Consider the following 25,230-nt stretch of genomic DNA (forward strand, 5'->3'; position numbering starts at 1 on the left):
GGCCAGGTTGGGCAAAGAAATTGCTCCCATGGAGAGGAACCACCCACAGGGCAACCTATTATAAAGAGCAGCATTCAGAGGGATGTGTTCAAGAATCAAGATCATTTGTGGGTATCTAAAAACAACGTGAGCATCTGCATGCACTGAGTAAAATTACAAGATAAAAAGCAGATTTTGGTCCTCAACTACAGTTAAGCAAACAGTTGAACCAAGGACTGACACAGTCTTTACCTCTGCAATTGATAAGGACAGGTAACTCCTAGCACACTCTGCTCTGCAGGCTGGTCGTACGTACAGGCTCACTCCTATAAGTTCACCTTCCTGATTGCTGTGGTGTTCTATAGTCAACATAGGACATACTCTTTCATTATACTAACCCCAGTCTGCATTAAAAACAGATCTTATATCCCTCTCAAAAAACAGTTATGCACCTGAGCAAGTGATTGACTGATCTTAATAAGGAAGCTGGACTTGTCTGCATCTTCCCATCGTGAACAGAAAAGGAAAAATCTCAACTGTCTACATCTTGTTCTCAGTCACGGGCATCTAAGGGCACACCTCTAAGCACAAGCACCATACATTAAAATCTAGAATATGAAAAAATAACCAAGAAAAAAACAAAGACAGCTGAGAGGCTCCAGTTACTGTATTTCTCACCCAGCCTTACATTCTAGCCCCGTTCAAACCTTCAAGTTGTCCTTTTACAGAAAGCAGGAACAACAACTGGTAAACTTTAAAGCATTGCCTGCCAGCCAAAGCAGCTCTGAGCAGACCAGTACAAGAAGTCAGCTCAGGATCCTGACTGAGGGCATTGCTCTTGAACACTGTCTTCTCCCTAGAAAATGCTCTCCAGTGACACTAAAGCAAGCAGACAACACAGTTCTGCATGCGCCTTCAGCTGCAGACCTACATACTGTGCACTGCACTAATCCAATCCAGAGGTGACAAAAGCACGGCTAATGCGGCAAGGGCAACACATTTGTCTTTGAGATTAGCACAGACAGCTCTGTTTCTCTTCCTTCCAAGTTCACTAAAGACTCTTTGACATTAAATGAAGGCAGGGGTGATTAGCATCTTTCTAAGAGGAGGCAGGCGCAAAGGAAAGATAGGGGCACAGGGACTTGCAAGGCAGAAGCACAGAGACAGCACTGCAAGTTAAGTGGATATGAACTTAATGCAGAGCAGCTGCTGTGCTTTGAGTGCCTACAGGTAAGGAGGAGTGTGCATAGGGCAGATACTCCAGGGATAAGCTGCCATTCAAGGTGACCCAGGAGGCTCAGGATCTAGCAAGCCATGAATCCAGGGCTCTGCTTTTCGTCCTGCAGCAATCGACAGAAGAGTGTCCCTAGCTGCTAAACAAGTATTACGTTCTTCACTGTGCATTAGAGATTACCATGTTTCATGTAAGTGCAGCAGAAGGCTCTGAGCTACAGACACCAACCTTGGCAAGAGGTAAGCTCTGTTTTGCTCTGGCAGATGAACAGGAGCTTTTAACAAATATTTTGTTCTTGCAGTGCCCAGTGTTAGACTCACAAACCCCAGCCTCCATCTTCCCAGAGCAAAGTTCAGCTCTTCTGAAATCTTCTTATGAGATCTTCACACTCAGTAAATTTACTGGGAACATTTATTTTCTATGACACCTAATATATTTCAATGTTAATATAAGGTGACATGTTCTTAATGAATTAATCTGAATACCATTTAGCTGTAGAAACAGATGGAGCAGGACAGAAGAGTGTATACATTAGTGACAAAACCCAAGAGAACAGGAACAATTTAGTATGGTGGTCTTTATGATACTGCAAAAAAAAAAAAAAAAAAAAAAAAAAAAGGTGTAATTACTGGGGGCTCAATAACTGGCTTGATATCATCAACATGGACATCCAAACTGTCTGAGTACAAGATTAATTGCTTAAATGACAAACTATTTTTACAGTTACCAGATCACTGGATGAAATTGCAAGAAACTACTTTCCAAAACAAAAGGCAAAGGACACTATTAAGATATAACAATAAACTGGGGACTGACACATCAGTAATATAGAGGCAAGATACTCCAGACACAGTCCATGCAATTTTGAGTTAGTCTTTGCTCCCTACCAATACTGCATGAAGTACTTAAATTTGTTCCATCATCTAGAGGCAACATCTCACTGCTGTCATTACCTAAAATCCTTTCAAACAGAATGTGGACAGTAGATGACTGAGTAGATAGGTTGTGAAGCCAATCCAAGTGCATCACATAGCAACCTGCTGCTTATAGGATAGCCAAGAAAGGCAGCAAAATCATGCAGGACCTACAGAACAACTGTTCTGTTCAAACTTTCAACAAGCTCCTTAGGAGAAGAGCTGGTGGCGATTTCCTCCTACATTAGGGACATTATCATTGATAAAATCTCCTAGGAGCTTCGTCATCACACCAATTATGTATCTTTATTTTATCTGTGAAAGAACATGACAAGAAGTAATCTGTGGAGTTGCTCACAAGACTGGGACGGTATTCTTATTGCAAAGAACACAATTCTGCTTCAGTGCTCTCTTAAACAAGGTGCTGCCTCCAGCCCACACTAAGACAGCTCTGTCTAATAAGAAACCATGTTCTCTTGGCAGCCCAGAGAAGGAGGTCGACTTTCTACATCCACCTTCCAAAGGAAAATGCAATGTGACATGCAGTAGGAAGCCAATTAAAGCCAAAAAAGTAAGAGCTGAAGACTCAGTAAATTGGCTCAGACTAAGAACTCGAGACTCACATAGTCCAGCTCCTCAACCAAGGCAGTCACAAGAGATGTAATGACAACGCTGCTGATGCCTTTCATCCCAAAGGCATCTCAGAAGAGCTTTCCAAACAAAAGGTTGTTTCATTTGCCAACTAAATATTATCATATCTTGGAAGGAAATACAGCAACCCTTTCAAACTCGCAATGGTTTATGACAGGAGGAAATGCCACAAGCAACTCTGCAGCCAGTGCTAATGATTTTTCCTCTGGTAATTCCTCCATTTATTTTCCACCTAGGTACCACTTTGCTGCAGCCCTGTCTAAAGGAGGCAGCTGAGCAAGGACAACCCTTCTCACACCATACTGGAGAAAGAACAATGGATTTCCCCAGCATGAACAGCTTAACACCCTGTTTAATTAACTACAGTGTGTGTGGTGCATGAAGCTATTTCCCAGAACAGAGGAGAGAAATAGAAAAGAAAGAGTTTGATTGTTTTGCATCATTTTTGTCCTACCAGAGACATGTCCACACAAATCCCCTTTCTCTGTTCTGAGAAGAGCTGCTCAGGCCTCCAGCAGGAAGCACTCAGCACTTCTCCTAGCCAGCTGCCAGGTACAGGACAGGCAGAATGCCATGCAGTCAGGCCCTTCTCCAGGGAAGGAAAACGAAAGCACACCAGTAGGAGAAATTATAATCCTTATCACCAATCTCCCCCTTATTTTTTTGCCTTCTGTCCCAGTTTTAATTATCATCAGGCAGCTCCACATCAAGAATGCAATATGTGACTAGCTTGGAGAAAGAAAGCAGGAAATATAACAACTACATCTACGATGTCTGAAAACCTTTCAGTGCTGTTAACAAAATACATATGTATTTAAATATATAACATGGTTTTCCTAGAAGTTGCCCATTTACATAAACAGCACGATGCTTTAAGATAACAGTCACGCACACATTTTTAAATGCTATCAATTAAATCTTCTATCCTACACTGATCATGTAAAAGAGAAAAAGACAAGAGGGAGATCAAGCAGAATACAAGAAATTATAGTTTTTTAAGCTACCAGAAATCCAGATAACTATTGAAATTTCTTTACTAGTCTTAGAAGCAGATAAGCGAGATCTCTTACCATCCCTGCGTAACATGCACCAACATCACACTCTTCTTTCCAGTCCAAAGAGATACACAGTAGGGGCTGGGACGTATCCTAGATACAATAGTAGGCTCTTGCTCTCTGGTTACTCCTTCCATATTACAAAATTTAGATCATCCTAATCAGCAGACGCAACCCGTCCCTTACAACTAAACAGCCTGCACTGGGAAGGAACATAGGGCTCCTATAAAAGAGATCAATTGTATCCCTGATGTCTAAACCATAATCACTGTACTAGTCTCCCTGGAGCAGACAGAGCTCCGCACCTTGCAGTGCAACACTGCTGTTACACCTCCCTGACTGCAATACCCTCTACCCTAAAAAAGACTGGTAGACTTGTATGGCTTGAAAGATCTGCAGTGCATCATCTGAAGATATCAGAGAAGAGCAAATGAAAGAGCTCATGAGAGAGACATTTACACTGTTCTTTCCCAGGCAGCTAGGATTCTTTTTTTAGATAACAGAGAGCTCTTATCAAAAGGAATTAGCCTGGGTATAATTGCTTAAAACCCATTATCTCTATCAGGATGAAGAAACGCATACTGCATCTTAAGTGAAGCCTCAGAAACGATATCAAACTGCAAGGCTGCTGGATTGCTCTAATCTCCATGCCATCTGAGAGACCTCAGAAAAGCCACATCTCCAGCACCGGGTGAAAAAATGAGTACCTTCACAGCTGGGGTCCGTCTCTACCTATACCACATGGATTAAGATTCGTGGAAAAGGATTAAAATAACATCTCCTGCAGCACAGTAATGACCTACTGTTTTTTCATTCACCCCACCTTTCCCTCAAGAAAAGTGATTTCAAATGCGCCCAAGCAAACATCAAGGATTTCACTGAGACACAGTTCCTCATTATTCTATGGTGCATCTCTTCATTTCTAAAAATCCTTCTGTACAGCTGCATTACATGTTTGCTGCCTTATTTGGCTAGTTACCTAGGCTCTATGTGTCATCAATGGAGAGGAGAGCTTCAATAAACTTTCTGTTTATAGTCAAAGTCTAGGGAGACAGCCAACTGAGCTCAGCAGAAAAAAAAATAAAAAAGCGGATTTTCCATGTCCCCCTTCCTTGTTTTGTTTTTTTCTTTCCCTTTCTTAATACACTCCAGATATGCAAAACACACCATCACAATGGGCCAGATGAACATTCAGAGAATGAGGTCTGACTTTTCTGCCCAACCTGAGTGTCAGGATGATGTTCCTTTGGGTAAACACAAAGTCATTGGCAAGTTCAAATCTGGAAAGAGCAGACAAAAAGTGTTACCTAGAAAGTTAGAGACAGCAATAAAACAGTACTCCATCATATAAAATACACTAAATCTACTATCCACGCTGGCTAAAGAGATTTTAGAAAACCTTAACTGAATCACAAGAAGAAAACCCTCCTTCCTTGTTCTGCCCCTGCTATGTTGACTGTCCCTCTTGATGCTGCCTTCTCAGATGATCTCACAGTTATCAGGAATAAAGCATCTTACTCTACTTCCCCTCCACCCTTTTGAAGGCCAACAGACTGCCAACTCATCCACCCAAGCAAACAACCCACTCTGTCAAAATGAGCTACAGGAATTTCCCCTAAGTGCTTCTGAAACTATTTCTGCTACAACATTCAGTAGAAGGAACCATAAACTACACTAGAAATGGGTAAAGCAGAAAACAGGCTGCATGTGTGATAGAACCACAGAATCACTAAGGTTGGAAAAAAACACTAAGTTCACCTAGTTCAACCATCAACTCATCCCCACCATGCCCACCAACCATACCCCTCGGTGCCACCTCCACTTGAACACCTCCAGGAACAGTGACTTCATCACCTCCCCATACAGCCTGTACCTCACCACTCTTTCTGAGAAGAAATTTCTCCTAATATCCAAACCTGAAACTCTTCCGGAGTGACTTGAGGCCATTACCACTTGTTGTACTACTAATTCAACAGAGCTCTCACTCACTGCAGACAGCTTAGATCCCAAAGTGCAGTGCTGCTTACCAGTAACAAGGATAGGTATGCTATGGGAATGCAGGGGAAGAAGGGAAACATATAAACCTTTCCCTGCTATGTAAAGCAAAAGGCTGGGTTGATAAACTGAGCACTCTATGCAGGCAGAAAACTGTGGCAACACCAGTCCCAACAGAAACACCTAACAGGCAGAGATAATACTGAATACTGTGTTCTAGATTCTTCTGGATGTCAAACAACTGTATCATATACGATGTATATTTCCTTTTCCTGTTGCTGACTGACAGTTGAAGATAAACAGCTAAAGATAACGAACCACTTTTGACAAGTCTCCAAAATGGAGCTGGGAGCAAAGGAGGAATGAGAGAAAAAAAGAAACAAAATGCAAGAGTCAACATGCTGATTCTTCCTATCTCACCTGAAAGATCAGCCCATGCTAATGTTCTTCACTGACTTTTCTCCAAATATTCTCACACAACTCCATTTTTGCCTGAACCTGCCAGAGCGCTCCATTCAGGCTACCTGGTGACAACAGACTCAGAAAGTGAAGGGACTCTGAAACTGGTATGAAACTGCCACGGCAGACAGGCTGATTTTCTGCTGTTCTGCCTCAGAAGCAAATTGTGTTGCAAAAGGAGATATTCAATACATTACATTTTAAGAAAAAAAGTTGACAAAGCAGTAAAGCCCGCAACTCAAAGCCAAAGAGCTGGCTGAGCTGGAAGCAAGTCTGCAAATATTTGCAGAAATGCCATTTCAAAAATATCTCCATGTTTTCTTTCGTGGGGAGGAAGGTCATGGGAAAAAAATAACATTAATTCAAACTCAAAAGGATTGCATACATTTACCAATATTAAAGAAGTCCTCAAACTGGAATATACAGAATTAAAATTAACACTATTCCCCAACATCATTAACTTATCTGTTATCTTAGATCTTTCCCAAAGCAGTTGGAACCAAGCAGAGCAGCCCAAATCCATTTGCTCTGTATTGTTATTTCCTCTGGGCAGAGACCAACCATCTTCTTCGCTCTGTGTGGAATGCAGCATACCTCTATCATTGAACTGAGCCTTCTTTGGATTTACTTGAGAAAACGATCAGTCTAGAATAAATCATTTCTAAATCTGCATTAAGTAAAATCATACTGAGCATGAAAATTCAACACAAGAGAAAAAAAACTACATCCAAGACAAGGCCATATTAAACTATAAAAGCTAATAAATTTTTCAATCAGCGTGATTTTAAACATAATGTGGCACCTAGAAAAGATGGAAAATGTAGGAAAATGTATGTTTGTCACAAGACTATTTAAAACATGTACATATCGCATTCAAGACCAGGTTGGAGGGGGCACTGGGCAACCTAACCTAGTTACAGATCTGGAGGGCGGTGGCCCTGCCTGTGGCAAGGGGGTTGGAACTCAATGATCCTTGGGGTCTCTTTCAACCCAAGCCATTCCATGATTTCATATAGCAATCTCACACATTTATTATTTCACTAAATGCTCATTTTAAAAGGGAAATCTTGGAACACTTCCCGGTTCCCCTCTCCCCAAAACAATCTCCACTATTTTCACCTCTATTCTTTCCAGAGCAGTAGATACTGGCTTTTAATGGCGTGAAGCAGGTTTTTTGTTGTTTTTTTTTCCAGTTATCTTTACTGTCAGGTAATTTCCACAGCCAATAACCATGTTTCAAAATATAAGAAGTGCTAAATCCAGAATGAAGGCTTTTATGAAGGCAAATTTCCCAGCAAGCATTCCACTGATGAAATGAGAGAAGCCACCACGCAAACATTGGTAAAACCAGCACCAGAGCCAAGCTCGATTGCAGTAGACAGCAGCCACCACTTGGAGAATCCCAACACCCATGTCAGGTTCACCAACTCTGGTGGGTTTGGGATCCAGAAGGACAGCTTCACTCCCCTTGCACCAACTGCTGTGAGAGATTACAGAGGGCAGTGAGCAGTCAGCAAGGCTGCTGGAACTTCTGGCCATGGCAGCATATGATGCTGGCACACTCCAGCTCAGTGCTTGACAACTGATCTGCAGCCATAGGAGCTCATGGAGAGATGGATCTCAGTGTTTGAGTAATCCTCTTTAACTGTAATTTAATCATCTAACGGTCTATCTTCAACATAAATAATCTCCAAGCAAGAAGTCACATTAGAAATGCCAACAACAGATGCACACAGAACAGGTGTTATGGAACAGGGATGAATGCCTGCGCTGTGTCAGCACACACAGCCAATTGCAGGAGCATGGCTACTGCCAGAGATTTGGCTGTAGAAGGTACACCTGGACAGATTACCAACTACAGCACATGCATGCACGACAACAGGAACTGTTAGAAACTGAAACCAGGAATGCCTGTAATGTAACTCGGTGTTCATTTCACAGTATCATCATCATGTTTCTACACATAAAGATGAGAATAGAAAGATCTGCACAGGTAGGTAAAGAAGACAAAAGCAAATGCAAAGGAGACAGCTTCAGTTCTATCAGCTGGTAGTCCTGTAGCTCAGGAGCTCAGTTCCCTCCATACAGACACCTATACCCCCATCACATCTCTGCTCTTTCCAGCAACTTGGAAAACAAGAGGGCAATGTCTTCCAGCCCCCCCCCCCTCAAAACCCACAGATCCAATTAGCACTCAAAGCCAATTTCAGGTCATGCAGAGCAACACTGTTTAGTATGCTAATCTCTATAGAGTCTGCAAGTTAGGAGCACAGATATTTTTCTCCTAGACAAGAAAGAACTGTACGCATGCGTGTACACACAGAGCATGATTTAAGACACACCAGGGCTCTTCCTTCTTTAATATAAGGTTTACATAACTAATTCAGTAACTGAGAACAGGAGTGCAAGGTGTTTACAATACTCATTGTGGCTCAGCTTCTGTTATTTGCTAAGGACTGACTATGAGAAACTCTCCTGCCCCAGAAAAGGCAGCTGATCTGGTCTCTAGCACTTAAAACAAACAAACAAACAAACAAAAAACCACAAAAAAACCCCACCAACTACGTACAAGTTAAATTATCCCTGCCAGCCTCAGGAAGAGATATTTTTCACTGGGGGGGGGGGGGGTGGTTGGCAAAAGGAAGGAGAAGGGGTTTAGATAAAAAAAAAAAAACAAGAGGTCAGGGACATTAAACAGCATCAAGACGATGCACAGGGACTCAGGTCAAGGTCTGTAACAGGGTCTGCGTAACCCTTCACAGAACATTAAATAAAATTATCCCCAGATGGGTCTGCAAAACAGCTGGCTCTGAAACAGGCATGCCACAGCACTCTCCATTGTTTGAAAGAGACTTTATATATCAACACAGGCAGTTACAGAGACACCAGAAAAAAATTCAAAAGCAACAACATTTAAATCTTTTAAATCATTTAAATCAGGTTCCTTGCACTAAGATGCCTGAAAACTGAGAGAACAGTATTTAGACAGTAGATGCAACACAAGACACTCCATTTATTTACTTCAGCAATATTTGGGGGACTGCAAGAAGGAAGGGGACAGACACTTTAGTGGGGTCCGTTGTGCCAGAACAAGGGGAAATGGTTTCAAACTAAAAGAGGGGAGATTTAGATTGAATTTAAAGGAAAATTTTTATTTAGTAAGGGTGGTGAGGCACTCTAACAGGCCACCCAGAGAGGTGGTGGATGTCCAGCCTTTGGAGACATTCAAGTTCAGGCTGAACAGGACCTGATGGAGCTGTAGGTGTCCCTGTTCATTGTGGGGGAGTTAGGTTAGATGGCCTCTACAGGTCCCTTTCAACTCAAACAATTTTATGATTTAAAATACAGAAAAATCTTATAGCACACCATCTACAAATTCACAAGACTAGCACAACTACCTACTTTAGCAGCTAGTCTCAAAGGAGAAAAGACTGTAGGTAGAGGGGTTGCTGGTGCTGAGGCCTCCAGAGCCTCACTATGCTGGGGGTTTGCCATAAGCCAAACACTCAAGGGCAATTGAAGCACAGCAGGTGCACAGTAAGAAGATTCACCTCACAAATTCAATCCTAACCCCATACAAAATGGAAATGAAGATGCAGCCTGCACACTCCTCCCGAAGGATACTTAAAGGACTGCTCATGTCTAACTCCAGAATTTCAATGAGGAAATGGGAACTCTTCCATAAGTCATAAATGTTAGTTAAGCCATCAACACGTGTATGCCTCAGATATGAAAACCACCCACTCTCTGCAGTGCTGCTTAACCCTGCCCAACAAATTCCACAGCCAAAAGCTTCTGAAAAGAGTGCAAGAGCTGAAAACTTGCCAGCAAACACTGGCTCTGAGAATCTGAAGGTAAATTTGCTGTGTAATTACCTGCCTTTTCCTTGAATTCTACCTCTAGAAAGCTGTTCTTGACACAAAAGGAAACGGCATTGTAATAAGGCTGCTGTTTACCTTAACTAGACCAAGCAAAATGAGGATACCTGCTAGGATGGGTGGACAGGCATGGGCACATGGCAACACACGAAGGATTCCAAAATCTGCAGAGAGCTGAACTACCTCAAGACTCACACCTGGTGCACCTCTGCTCCCAGTTACCCCCATACTGGAAAGAAACAAAATCCTTTGTACTTTTGTACTTGTCTCTTTTAGAGCAAGCAAGCAAAAAAAGAAAGAAAAGAAAAAACCCACAACACTCAATTCTGGTGAGCAAAGTTAGCTAGTTCAAGAAATCAAAAGACTCAACTTTCAAGAAAAAAAAAAAAAACAACAGAGTATTAACCTTGGGAGCCAAGTCTTTGTAACATTTCAAGCTTGCTGCCTCAAGCCCTCCATCACCTCTAAAAAACTTGCCCTGCATTCAGTGCAGGTATTTTGTTATCTCCAGTAGCAAAACAGTGAAGCTCATCAATTCAGTGCCTGGCTGAAGAAGTCAAGCAGTCAACTCTTGTTCTCTATCACAAATGGAAAGTCTTTTTTCCCTTTTACATTACAGGGCAGCAAGTTTTCACTGTTCTTTTTTTTTTTTTTACTAACTTGAAGCATTTGCAATAGTATCTACTCTTTTCTCTACAATCAATACTGAATAGCCTCTCTTGTGTACACAGTAACACATAGCACTACAGAACGTCACATACCCTTAAGCTTAGGAAGAATTTTATGGTATCAGACATTCAAGAAATCCACATGTAGCTATATAGCAAAGACTGCATTGCTATGTATTAATTCTTGTAATCTTAGTATTTGGCGTTCAGCCATTAGCTACTAATTTTCAGATAAGCATGCCTAAATACACATCTTAAAATGCTTCCCATTACTCTCACTTTTAAAAAATATATCTCGAAAGTGTTTACTTTGCTGCTGTCATTGGCATGCTGCATACAGGAAGGTCAGCATCACAGGTGAAAAAAGAGAAAGGGAAAGTTAACACACAGTCATAGATCAGCCAATACGCACTCTCACCCAGCACATTTCAGAAAATGAAACTTCAAGAGGACAAATGCAAAGCCCACTGGTCAGCAGGCTTTATAAGGAAAAGTCTGAGGCTAAATGTGAGGATACCATCACTAACTTAGGAGGTCTCTAAGATTCAGATGGGGGTGAGAGGATGGCCACAGTGGGTGCTCATACTTCCTTAAGCATCCAGCCCTGACTGCTGCCAGGGGCATGACACAAGGCCAAATGGATGCTTGGTGTCACACTGCTCCCTCTCCAGCTTCAGAGGAGATAACATTTTTTTACACTGCTTGCTCCTTAGGTGGTGAGGAGAGGCAAGAAAAAGAAATGGAAGAATACCCAGTGTTCAAGTAACTCTTCAAATTAGAAGAGAGGGAGCTCTTGGGGGCACCACATAGGAAAGAAAGGCAGGTAGAACTGACACAATGTTAAAGCAGCAAGAAAGGGAAAACAATTTCTGAGAGAAGCCCAGAGAGAAACCACTTGTTTCCTTCTCTGCTCCAGTCTCCTTGCAGAGCTGTCCTAGGGTTACACTGCTTGTAAGACCATCTACACACAAAATAAGGAGCTGTTTATTTGGGTGAAACTTAGACTTGTGAAATGATTCTGTAACTAACACTTATAATCAGCTTGCACTTAAACAGACAGCAGATTGCATGCACCCTAGGCATCCCAACATTTGCTATACTGAGAAGCACAGGCAGGACCCAGAGTAAATTTTACAACAGAAAAAAAGACTCCAAAGCCAAACTTCATTCCACCAGAAAGCACAGCAGCCATTTGCAGGCTCCTGAATCAGCACACACATACAGCATAAGAAGACAATGCAAGTTGCAAATAACCATTGCATCAGCAACAGCACATTTCAGCAAAGCCTTTGACACTCTCCCACAGCATTCTCCTAGAGAAGCTGGCAGCCCATGGCTTGGACAGGTACACTCTTTGCTGGGTAAGGAGCTGACTGGAGGGCTGAGCCCAGAGCGTGGTGGTGAATGGAGTTAAACCCAGTTGGCGACTGGTCACAGTGTTCCTGAAGGGTCCGTACTGAGGCCTGTCCTCTTCAATATCTTTATTGATGACCTGGTGCATTGAGTGCAAACTCAGTAAGTTTGCAAACAACATCAAGTTGGCTGGAAGTGTCAATCTGCCTGGGGGCAGTGAGGTCCTACAGAGGGATCTGGATTGCTGGGCTAAAGCCAACGGGACAAGGTTGAACAAGACCAAGTGCCAGGTCCTGCATATTGGCCACAACAACCTCAGGCAATGCTACAGGCTTGGGGCAGACTGGCTGGAAAATTGTGTACAGGAAACGGACCTGGGGATACTGGTCAATGCTCAGCTGAACATGAACCAGCAGTGTACCCAGGTGGCCAAGAAGGCCAAAGGCATTCTGTAAGAAAGACATCAAGGCCCTGGACTGTGTCAAGAGAAGGGTAACCAAGCTGGTGAGGGGTCTGGAGCACAGGGCTTATGAGGAGTGGCTGAGGGAGCTGGGATTTTTTAGCCTGGAGAAGAGGAGGCTCAGGGAAGACCTCATCACTCCCTAAAACTACCTGAAGGGAAGCTGTAGTGAGCTGGAGGTTGGCCTCTTCTCTCCTGTAACTAGTGACAGGATAAGAGGGAATGGCCTCAAGTTGCACCAGGGGAGATTCAGGCTGGATGTTAGGAAATACTGATCTGAGGAAAGCAGACAGGCACTGGAATTGACTGCCCAGAGAGGTGATGAAGTCACCAACCCTCGGGGTATTCAAGGAACATTTAGATGTTGTGTTGAGGAACACTGTTTAGTGAGAACTATTGGTGATAGGCAGACAGTTGGACAAGATGATCTTGGAGGTCTTTTCCAACCTTGGTGATTCTACAATTCTACATTGCAGGCTAAATCTTAGAAGTCTTACACCAGCCACTGTATTAACACAAGGGAATTATTTTAGCATTGACTGAAAAGAAATTATGCCTGGTGCAAGTGCAGCAGCTGTCTAACAGCACACAATACAGAACACCACGTGAACAGGACGTGGAAAATACACCAATTTAGAAATTTGAAAGTGTTAAAATTCATCAGGAAAGCTGCAGACTTGTCCACAGACACACTAAAATTAGCAGTCCACACTTCTGAACAGTGAGAAAAGATTCTCAGTAGCAACTCCTAAGTATCTTTGAGATTTTAGCTCATTTTAACTAAAATGCATCTCTCTGAACTCCACACACAGGGAGCGTTACTGCTCCTCAGAGGTACTTTTGATTAAGGCTCAGAAAGCAGCACCAAGAAACACTGCTGTCCAAAATGCAGAGCAAGTCCTGATCCCTTATTATAATTTGCCCTGGAATCCACGAGAATTCAAGGAGAACTGTTCATCCAGTCATAGCAGCAAAGATGGTATGAACTGACATATCTTTCAGAATGCAAATGCAGAATGCCGACTGATACAAGAAAATCAGAAGAAAAACAGAAATGTGAGATGCAGCTGCACAACACCAGCCTACACCTAAGATGTGTGCTTTTGTCGCTTAGGATGAAAGTGAACTGAAGTGAAAGCCTGTTCTCATGAGCATTAGCAAAATAGGATAAGCAAGAAATGGCACTGAATGCTGCGCAACATCAGGAAATATCCTATAGCAAAAGCCTGTTTGCTATTAGACAGCAATCAGAATTATTACTGCTGTAAGAAAACAACAAAGTTCTTCATAGGCACTCCTGCTGCTGGCTAATAGCTGCACAGAAGGTAAAGCATTTACAGAGCACTACACTTAACCACAAGACTTCCACCTCACCTCACTCCTTGAGTCCCCACTAAATTTTTCAGAAATAAGAACAAGTTTTTAAGAGATTAACGATCTGAAGAGCATTTCCCAGGAGCTTCAGCCAGTTAAAACACACAACATCAAATTAAGACATTTCAGAGAATCCAAGCAGAAGAGCACCAGCCATAATGCAATGCAACAGCAGCCTGTAAATGCCTCAACTGTTTGCAGTTTTATAGCCTAAGCCCTATGAAAATCAAAATGTAGGGTACAGAGCACGCTACAAGCTCAGGTTCTGCCTTTCCCCAGACAAAACACAGATTATTTCAAGATCTTTGTCCCTTTCACAAGGAATAAATAAGCCTCAGACAAGAGATTGCTACGAAGTCTTAAAGTACAGAAGTCCAGTCCATCCCTACGCTGAAAGGAAGCACTCTACTTTTATTGTACAAGGAGATCCACTTTACTAAAGAAAATAGGTGTTTAAAAAAAATAATCAGTTTAACACTTTCGTAATTATCTTCCCTGGGCAGCTTTAAAGTATTCAGATTTTTGTCAAGCCTTTTCACACTAACATACTTTGATCTTTTAGCAGGTCAACACAAGAAATTCACTTCCTATCCATCATCTATAGATGCTTAGTACAATCACTAAGATCTCCCAGAATTCTCTGAGATTCTATTGAAAAAAATCTCTCTACTGATGAAAAGAAACCATCTTTATTAATCCGCCTGGCAGATGCATTCTTCCCTTCTGATCATTATGGGAGTTTACAATTCTAATAAAGCTGTACTCACATCACATTATTCAGATTACAAAATCTTTGGGAAAATAGAGCTCTCGGGCACAGTCCTCTAAATCATCAAAAACACTTCTTACGCGTAGCTGATAAGCTCTTTAAGAAGGGTTGTGCACATAGTTGACTGCCAGGGAAGAGTCACAGGCATGGCCAGGCAACCAACTACCACTGAAAAAAAAAAATCACCTTGTAAGCAGAAATCAACTAAAATTATAATCAGTCTTTGCAGAAGTACGCCATAGTTGAACATTGTTGAAGTGCACGCACCAGAAATATCAAGGACAACCTAAGACCATGGGCAACGTCCGGACTTATGGGAAACATCCTGCAGGGAAGAGTTGAAATTGGGGCTCTTTAATTTCTGTCTGTAAAGAGTGTGAGTGGAAGGACAGACTTCCCCAGCCTGATTTCACAAGCTTCTGCTAAGCCTGGATGTCACTTAATTCAATGCTTGCCCATGTATTGTCCTTAAATACCAGCAATATAGAAACACAGAATTATCAAGGTTGGAAAAGACCTCCAAGATGACCTAGTACAACCAGCAGCCCATCCCCATCACATCCATTACCCATGTCCCTCAGTGCCACATCCACACCCATTCCAGCATCTGACCACTCTTTTAGATGAGAAGTGCTTCCTAACATCCAACCTGAGCTTTCCCTGGCACAACTTGAAGCCATTCCCTCTTGTCCTACCACTAGTTCAATCCCCCACCTTGCCACAACCTCCTCAGGCAGTTGTAGAGAGCAATAAGACCTCCTCTGAGCAATGAGAATGAACGATCCCAGTTCCCTCAGCCACTCCCCCTAAGAACTGTATTCCAGACCCCTCACAGCTTTGTTGCCCTTCTCTGGATATGCTCCAGGGCCTTGATAACTTTCTTGTAGTGAAATGACAGAGGAAAGAAAACACTAATTGGTTCCACTTGGTTTCTAGCTCGACATTAAAAAATAATAAAAACTTAGCATCTTTTAATTCTCAATTTGCTCAAGTACATGAAAAAATCTAGAAATGGACATTATTATTTTTCTATGACTATCACCATAAATGCAAAGAGTATTATGGCAACTATTTCATTTTAGAACTTTCTTGGTTTAAAACTCTAGTTTTGTTATTACTTCAAACTTGTGACAGGTTCAATGCAATGCATAATTCAGAACACATGTGACAGAAATCATAATCAGAATTATAACTTCAAGTCACAGAATAACTGTATAATCTGGTAGCAGTATATTTATGTAACCACAGTGGTCTAAGGCAATATTCCTTAGAGTTCTTTAGGCCAACTGATCCACTGGAAGAGATGTCATATCAGTCCTCATTTCAACAGAGATGCAGTGAGGAACATCTGTACGATTTCACTCTCTTGCAGAGCTAAACAACCCGGACAACCTGACAAAACCCTTGCCAGCATTCATACTTCTGATACTGCTGAGATGACTGTTTAGGTAGCAGTGGATTCAAATGGAGGAAAGAAAAGGCCGGCAAGAGATGACTTCATGTACAGAAATAGACTTTCTGAAAGAGGGCAAGAGAGAGATTCCACTCTCATAAAAACACCAGCAGTATCTATCAGCCGAGAAGCAGAATTCCCCCAGATGAGTTCTATTCAAATTTCTCAGCGGCCATTCACTGCACTTTATCTATTTCAATACATAGCACACACATCATCTTTTCCAATAAGAAGGAGGAAAAGCTTTGGTCCAGGCAGGCCAGCTGGGAGATGCTTTCAGGCTCATGAACCAGAGACACGGATCCCTCCACAAGTCCCCACAAACGCCCATAGTACGCTGAATGTAGGAACCTGCCCTCTCCACAGGATGCAAAGGCTGAATAAAAGCATGGGGGAGCCATACTTGTTCCATTTTGTACATCTTTAGAAAGCACATGTCCACGTCCAAAACAACTAAGTTTAATTCAACAGAATATGTTGTAACAGGCTCAGCTAAATTGGCTCATGCTCAGCAGGATCTACCTCCATGCAGCATTGCCTCTGAAGTACTACAGACCTCTGTTTTAAGTAGTGTAAGGGTAAATGTAACACTCAGAAGTGAATTACTACAGAGGCAGTACATGAAACCACTTGAGAGGGATTTAGGGATCCTGCTAAACAGATTATCAGGTCACTTTTCTATCATAACCTAACGGCATACATCCAAAACTCCAAGGAGGTCTTAAAGGTAGGGGTATTAATTACAGCACGTTAAAAATCACCTTGGCTGTACATATATAAATAATGAATTGGCAACTGTTTTCAATATTTCTAAGGCATGTAAAAACAACCATTTATGGAGAGGTGCAGAGGGAAATAGTGATGTTAAATAGTAATGAGAAGCACTCAAGTACCTTTAAAGGTTAAAGTTCTTTGCTTACCCACGCAAACAGAACAGGCAAGAGCAGGACAAACTTCCTCTCAACAACCTCCACATGAAAGTGCCAGGCATAGCCAAGATACATCCAGTTGTTCTGCATTGGAAATCAGGTACTGGGCTCATGCAGCCAATGGTCAAGGAGCAAACTTGTTGACTACTCTGTCAGCCAGGACATGTCTCCATTTCTCTCAGGCCAGACTATATACACTCACTCAGAAGTAGAGCAAAACCAATAATTCATTTCACATAGGCATAGCAAGGCCAATCTGTAGGCCAGACTCAGCATGCTCAGAAGCAGAAAGTTCTACCTTCACATTACCAAACTCCCTTCAATTAGCTGTCGTCCACCACTCCTTAACACCATGAGGTCTTGTATCTTTGTCCTCTGATAATCTGCACAAGGCTTCAAGCCCCAGTCTGGTTCATCATATTATCCCAGTCAACATGACACTTTGACACCTGAGTAGGAAGAAAGAATAACCTACAAACAAGTCCTCCCAACAAGCCTTCAATACCTTTAATACACAAAGGTCCTAAAGAAAGGGTCCTAAGGTGGTCCAGCATGTCTCACTTCTAGGCCTTCTACAAGTACATATCCCTACTTTCACTCTGAGCAAAGTGTCTCTCAGCTACAGGCAGGAAGAAAAAATCTCTCTATATATGCTAACCAGAAACCAACTCCTCACACTCAGGGGGTCAGCAGAAAAATCTTTTAAATGACCTTTAACAGCTACTTAGCAAGTAGCTTTGGCTCATCTCAGTTGATCCCTGTAGGTTTACTGGGAAGACAAGGTCTGGAACAGGCATGCTCTCTGTGCCTTCCAGTGCTGAGCAGGAGCGAAGATACCAGCTGAAGTCTCATTTGTTCTGCTATTTTGGAAGGGCAACCCCACCCAGCAACCCTATTAGCAGCACTGCAGCCTCCCCCATCAGTCGTCCCTTTCAAACTCCAAAGGCAGACACCACAATCAATTCAGACACCACAGCATGCCCTGCAGCCAGCGACACACATCCCGCTTCAGTCCTTGTTTTAAACTCTGCAGGAGTCCACAATTAGATATTCCATTTACCTGACAGTGGTGAGCAGAAAACTTTACTCAGAAAACTCAGATATTTCAAGATTTATTTGCAGAGCTTCAAGAAACTTGTGGTTTCTACCAAGGCTGCTTTCTGGTGATAGCTCCCCCAACACCACTGCCCCCCACACACATACCTTTAACTCATTCATAACAACAGCCATGATTCCGTGCCCTACGACTCCTGTTATTTTATTTTCTTTCTTTCTTCTTTTTAAATAATAAACCTCCTAAACCTAGGGTGGTATGGCGAGTTGTTCTACAGCTATTGACAGGTGCCTATCAATACAGCTGCCAGCATCCAGAGCTTAGTCAATAGCTTTAATGTCCTTTCACCACTGCTTTAGGACAGAACCATAGGGCTGAGGGTTACCTTGCCACCTGCCATCCCCAGACAATGAACGATTTTATCTCTGATAAGCTGTCACACTATTTACTCCCTCCCTAATGGAAGCCTGCTCCAGGCACTTCAGCTCTCTAAACCAAGATGTACATACTGCAAGCCTCATCTAGAACTAAACTGGGAGATCAAAAGGAAACAAAAGGTTGATGCAATAGATTTATTACTCTGCATTAATTTAAATGTCCATATGAACTGAATATAAACAAGCATACATACATAAGCAAGCATACAGTAGAAATGCCCTTTTACATAGACATAAATTTCATTCACCTCCCAAAACAAAGGATGCCACTGGGCTTCACCAGGCTTCTGAAAATTCTAACATTTCCATGATTGCACAGGGAAGCTGTGGGTGCCCCATCCCTGGAGGGGCTCAAGGCCAGGCTGGATGGGCCCTGGGCAGCCTGAGCTGGTGAGGGGCAGCCCTGCCCATGACAGGGGGTTGGGGCTGTGTGGGCTTTAAGTCCCTTCCAACCCAAACCATCCTGTGATTTGGGTAAAGGTAGAGGTTGTAATATCGGGTGCATATCACGGGTGGTGCTCTGAAAGCACAAAATACTTTGTGAGTATGGCAAAAGCCAGAGGAAGACACATCACCTGCCCCACCATCTAGCAGCCTAAGTAAGATAAGAGCACAAAAGGGAAAGAACAACACCTCACTGCTAATTCCGCCAGTTCCCACTGACAAATAATTGCCTATTTTCCACCTAGGTATTACTCACTGTATTTAGGCACAAACACATGGAAGAACTAGCGTGGCACATGTTACTGGAGAAAAAATAGTACTGAATCTTACACAATTACTCACGAGTTATACGAATTCTGTGTTTTTCTCTAGATGATTATAGTTGGTACCCTGAAAATTTAGGAAGTATCCTGTATTAGCTCAGCATCTGCTTCATATTTAGAAGCTATTCTTTGCAAACACAGAGGTCACGCTGCTTTTAAAGCGGCTACTGCCAGTTCTCTTTTGCATTGAAGATTTAATAGCAAATTCCACTGCCATAGGATTCACTGCGTAATAATGAAGGGTAGTGTGTCAATAGATGAAACTGAACACATCAATAAGAAGCTGGCAGAGGTCCCTATGGATGCCTCTCTCGCAACAATCATTTTAATGCGTGTAGGAGAACAATGCTGTTAGAGCTGCTCAAAGATTCCCCACAGCCACACTGTATCAAAGCCTGAAATACAATGCTAAATTCTCTGCAGTTGGAGCTAACAGTGGAACATGCACAGAAACAAAGTCATTTACACTGGCAATTATTCTTCTGAAGGCCAACAAGCCCAAGAAGAATGAGTTTTTGTCAGGACCAGCTTCTTGCTAGCCAACACCACCCCAGTCATAGTCCCACCAAACTCCTTTTAATGGCTACCCATACGGCAAGAAAGGAGCAACTCTGAAAGCATGAATGCATGCAAACTGCAGACACGAAGCAAACATGAAGCAGCATAGCTAAACCACATCTTTAGGGAAGTCAGCAGAAAGGCAAGCCCAGACAAATCAAGCCTATTAAACAGGAAGAGTAGGGTAAGTTCTCCAGTTTTTTGGGGAGCAGCAGCAGGAGATGTTTTACAGCCAGCATGAAACGAAAGATAAAGAGGGACACCTGGAGAAAAGCCTGAGAGAAGAGCTGAAGCAGAGAACAGAAGTTGCAAACTGCACATAAAGTTTACATTGATTTTTCGAAAAGCCACGTATAAGAAAGATGATATACACTTTGTCTGTGAAGCAGCAGGCTCTTACAAGCAGATACAACCAGTGATCCACACAGACAAGCACACCGTTTCAATACTAGCCAGTTTGGAGAAGGCATTTAAAAAAAAAAAAAAAACACCTTCTCTACACATTTACAGAACTCTGAAATTGGAATAAAAAGGCAGCTTCCACCTCCCCACTGCTAATTCCAGCCATAATCCTTTGACACCTTAAAAGCAATGACAGAGTGCTTTCTCGAGGGGCATGAGACTAATTCCCTACTGAGCTTTTAGAAACTGACGCTTTTCCAAGTCTTATAATGTGGCCAAATTTGGGCATTTTTCACAAGTACAGCAAAAGCCACGTTCTCGATGCACAGTTAACTCCAGCCAAATTTCCAACCCTCACTTGAAAGCACGGAGGTGCTACAACTTCTCAGCTTAGCAGCTGCAATGTTATTATTTGTTGGAGACCAGAGAGGGAGAATTGGCCCTGCTTCTCTCTGCCTTCCCCACTTCCAAAAAGGAAAGGTTGGAAACAATTGAGCTCTTTTTATTATTATTTGTTTGTCTTCTAGGGATGGAAAAAAAAATAACCAACAAAAAAAAAAAAAGAGGTCAATTTAGGGTAGACACACAGCCCTGAAAATTTCAGCCTGAAGTCTTGCAGGATACTAAACAATTTAAGAGATGTCCCTCATAACGCAAAGTGCCAAGCAGACACACTACAGGCATTGCTGGCAGCCCTGCCTATCAGCAGCTGTGACAGCTTGCCTGTGAGCTCCAGTCTTTAATTAGTTCTCATTCCTGAAGTTCACAAGTCAATTAATTCCAAAAACCATCCTCAGATCCTTTTTTTAAAGGAGTAAAACATTGTCCAGGATTCAGTATCTTAATAACTTACTTATTCTTCCCATAGCTCAGCTAACAATTCAGTTCTTTTACAGCATCCATGCAAATGCCATCTGGCCATAGAGATTATCACAAATTAGCTATTTCAGCTTACTTCAGCTCTTCTTTGCATTTCTGCAGTGCTATTTTGTCACCACTATATACAGAGAAAATAGTTCTCCAGACTGCTCCTTCAGAGCCAGTCACATAAGACTTCTCCCACAGCTTGCCTCACCTACAGTAGCAGGCAGAAGCCCTACTGCAACATTTCAACAAGCTTCACTCAGTCTCAGGACAAACTTACTGGTATTCCTATACAGATGCATAACATTAGAAGACTCAAGCAAGGTGCTTAGCAATGCTGGTTTGTTACAGCAGAAAATACCAACCACCAAACATACCTGCTTACATGACAGCCTCTACCTTTCTTCTTCAATTCAGGTTGGGGGTACTTTCTTGATCCAAGGGATGGAACCCCTCCCCCTACAAGGACTGGCTGAGAGAGCTGGGGCCATTCAGCCCCAAGAAGGGAAGGCTTTGGGGAGAACTGAGAGTGGCCTTTCAGTGCTTAGAGAGGACTGTAAGAAGGAAGGGGGCAGACTCTTCAGCAGAGTCTGAAGTGACAGGATGAGGGGAAATGTTTTCAAACTGAAAGAGGGAGATTTAAACTGGATTTAAAGGAAAAGTTGCTTTCTGGAACAAGCTGCCCAGAGAGATGGTGGATGCCTCATCCGTGGAGACATGGGCTGGATGGGACTCTGAGCACCTGATGGAGCTGTAGGTGCCCTTGTTCATTGCAAGGGAGTTGGACTGGATGATTTTTAAAGACCCAACTCAAACCATTTGGTGATTCCATGATTCTTCAGGTTAGGAACAAAGGCCATGGAGGATATGTCTCATTATTCCTGGTCAGAGATTGAAAAGCAGTACCACTAGACAATGCTATTTTATTAGAGAGATCTACACAATAGGCTTCATCACTTACTATCACTTAGCCTCTAAAGAAGCAGGATCTCCAGTAGGGCAGGCCTGGGAGGCTACTACAGCATCTCCAGAAGTCAAAAGCAAAGCATTAAAAAGATGTATTTCCATTGTAACAGATAACCTCACTTTACAGTCCATCTACTGTCCTTTCTTCCAGACTTAAGAGACCCTGACAGACACTATCATAACCCTTACTTTAACCCAGTTCTTATTACTAATGTTTTGCTCAAGCTCTTTCCAAATTAACTTCCAAGTGACTGATTTCTTTCTGTATCAGGAATAGTTCACATTTTCAGATAATGTGTCTATTCCTCTGCCTCCTAAAACACAGAACTTCACACAAAAATGCATTGATGAAAGGCATCTTAAAACAGACAACTGAAATGTTCACTTTCTAAAAGTACCTTATTGAGATATGTAACTGCTTCTCCATTAAGAAAATATATAGATCTGTTTTGCAGTTACATATTTGAAAAGGATTATGGAGACCAGAAAACAACCACTAAGAAACAACAACACAAAACCAATTTAACCCATCGGCTTTTTAGATGCAAAAGCTGTAATCTCAAACATCCCTGAGCATTTGTTTATGCAGATAGATGGATGGGTATGTATTATTTTTTACACACATTCTCCTCTAATCAAGCATGCGGTTGCATTTATAAATGACCCCTACTGCTTACTTCAAATCTTGTCGAGGCAGGCTTATATCTCGATTCGGGGATTAGAGCCAAATACAACAGAGGCTACCTAAAGAGAACAAGCTGTTGCTGTGTCAAAACATAGCAATCGAGAAATCTGGAGAACACAGATGAAGTATCTCAGAAAAAGCACCTGTGCTCCCTGAGAAGTAGTCACAGACCTGGATAGGTACGTGAGAGTCAGAAAAAAAGGTGACTATGCAACCATTTGCTAACTTTTACTCAAGAGGGAAAGATAAATACATTTCTTCTATCGCTCTTGCTTTGACTCCAGCATCTTCGCACAGCCTGTTCTGCTTTGCTGAGGATTTTGCAAGGCCTTCTCCTAGGCCTTTAGCCCAGGATCTACCATCTCTTTACCCATGCTGGCACTGACAAACAACAAAGGTGCTGCATCCAGGAGAAAGGCTGAGAAAACATTTGCCACAGCTGGATACTTCAGCAATTTGCTGCACTATTTTGTAAAAATCTGAATGAAGCAATCAAGTCTAAGTACACACAAGGGATCATAGCATCATTACGGTTCAAAAGACCACTGAGGTCACCCAGTGCAACCACCAACCCACCATGCCCACTAACCACGTCCCTCAGTGCCACATCTAAACAGTTCTCAAACACCTCCAGCAACAGTGACTGCAGCACCTCCGTGGGCAGCCCATGCCAACGAACTATTCCATACCTCAACTCCTTCCTGCCACCTTGTTGATGCATTTCTGTATAAGCACTTGGAGCACGTCGGTTAAAAGAAAGAGACAACTCTCCTCTCTTTTGAGGAGCTGATAGAAAACATACGCTGGCAGCAGGACTCCTCTCTGCACAGTGAGAGGAAGAGCAGCTCCCCAGCTCCTCACACACCCATCTCAGAGCAGCTGGAGCACTTCACAGAGCTACCAAGTACCTATAGCAGCAGATACCCACGCAGCAAATACACACTGAGAAGTTCAGAGAAATACCGTTCCCTTTCTGTTTCGAAACAGCGCTACGGGAGTTCTCCCCGGTCTGTCACTGCTTTTCCCAGCCGGCCGGGTGCCCGCGCTGTGAGAAGCGCCGAGATGGGCATCCCCAGCCACCAGCAGAAGGCACAGTGCGGAGGGCTGCGCTCCCCCACGCCGCCAGCCCGGCCCGGCTGCAGCCCGGCGTTGTGCCCCACAGCGCTGCCCGCGGAGGATCCCGCAGCCCGGCCGCGGGGAGAGCGCGCTCTGGCAGCCGTAGAAAAGAATTAGTCATCGCGATGTCAAAAGTACGAGCACCAACTAAGTCAGCAAAATAATGCTCCGCTCGAAGAAAAGCGTCGCTGGGCGGGGTGCGGGGGTACGCCGTTTACATCTGGCTCCCTCCGAGCCGAGCCCGGCGGGGCTCCCGCTCGCTGCCCGCCAGGCACGGCTCTCACCTGGGCACCTCCCCGCTCCACTCGCCTCACCCCCGGCAACGGGTGCCGCAGCCCGACGCCGCCTCGCGAAGCAAAACATCGCAATTCCGATAAAAAGAAACGCACCGCCACCCCGCTGCCGTGCCGCTCCCGCCCCGAGGATCCCTTAGCTTCACTCCCCGCGAGCAGCCCGCGTTCCCGCACGCCGAACCCCCCGGAGCCCCTCCGAAACTTCTCCAGCCGCGGCGTGCGGGCAGCTCCGGCCGACAACGCCCGCGGGCGGCCCGGGCCGGGCGGCAGTCTCCCACCGAAGGATCGCACAGCCCGGCGGCACAGCCCGGCCCCACAACCCTCTCCCCGCCGGGCCCGCCCTGCCCTCCCCGCTACCTGCGGCCGAGCACAGCCCTGCCCCGGTCCCCTCCCGCCGGCCCCGCGCTCACCGAGCAGCAGCAGGAGCAGCAGGCAGGGCACCTTCTCCCCGCGCTGCCCCATGCCGGCGAGTGCCTCTCTCTTCGCGAGGCGGATGGCGGCCGCCGCACACGCTCTGCTCCGCTCTCGTCCCGGGGACCGGCGGCCGTTCGCCTCCCGCTGCCCTGCGAGCGCTCGGAGCCGCCCGCCCGCCCCGACCGGCCGCGCCGCGCCGCGCCGCGCAGCCAACCACAGAGACAAACTTTCCCCAGCGCCCGCCCTCGCGCGCCCCCGCCCGCAGGTAGCGGGGGAGGTGCGGGTCCGGCCCGGCCCCCGCCGCCGAGAAGGGAGGGGTGAAGCGGAGCCGTCCGCCCGCATGGAGCTGGGGTGCGCGAGGGGACGCCGTTACCCTTCTCCCCGCACACGTGGCCGGGAAAGGCCGCTTCAGCCCCGTCGGCCGTGTTAAACATGAGTGCTCCCGCCCCGTGCGTTTCCGGCTCCCTGCGGGCCCGCGTGGCGGAGCCAGGTCTGTTTCATGT

At 44.1% G+C, this 25,230-nt stretch overlaps 1 protein-coding gene across 1 annotated transcript in view; it reads right to left on the minus strand.

Annotated features, from left to right (window-relative positions):
• Positions 1-25,230, minus strand: part of LOC136052854 (prostaglandin F2 receptor negative regulator-like) — a 96,195-nt gene that overhangs the window by 36,688 nt on the left and 34,277 nt on the right. Inside the window, 3 exon segments of the mRNA XM_065743281.1 lie at positions 24,724-24,783; positions 24,786-24,887; positions 24,890-25,073. Of these exon segments, the coding sequence (XP_065599353.1) occupies positions 24,724-24,783; positions 24,786-24,887; positions 24,890-25,073 (346 nt within the window).

The sequence above is a fragment of the Cyrtonyx montezumae genome, unplaced genomic scaffold (assembly GCF_038088225.1).
Source record: "Cyrtonyx montezumae isolate F1298 unplaced genomic scaffold, pur_monq_1.0 scaffold_3, whole genome shotgun sequence".
Classification (NCBI taxonomy): Eukaryota; Metazoa; Chordata; class Aves; order Galliformes; family Odontophoridae; genus Cyrtonyx; species Cyrtonyx montezumae.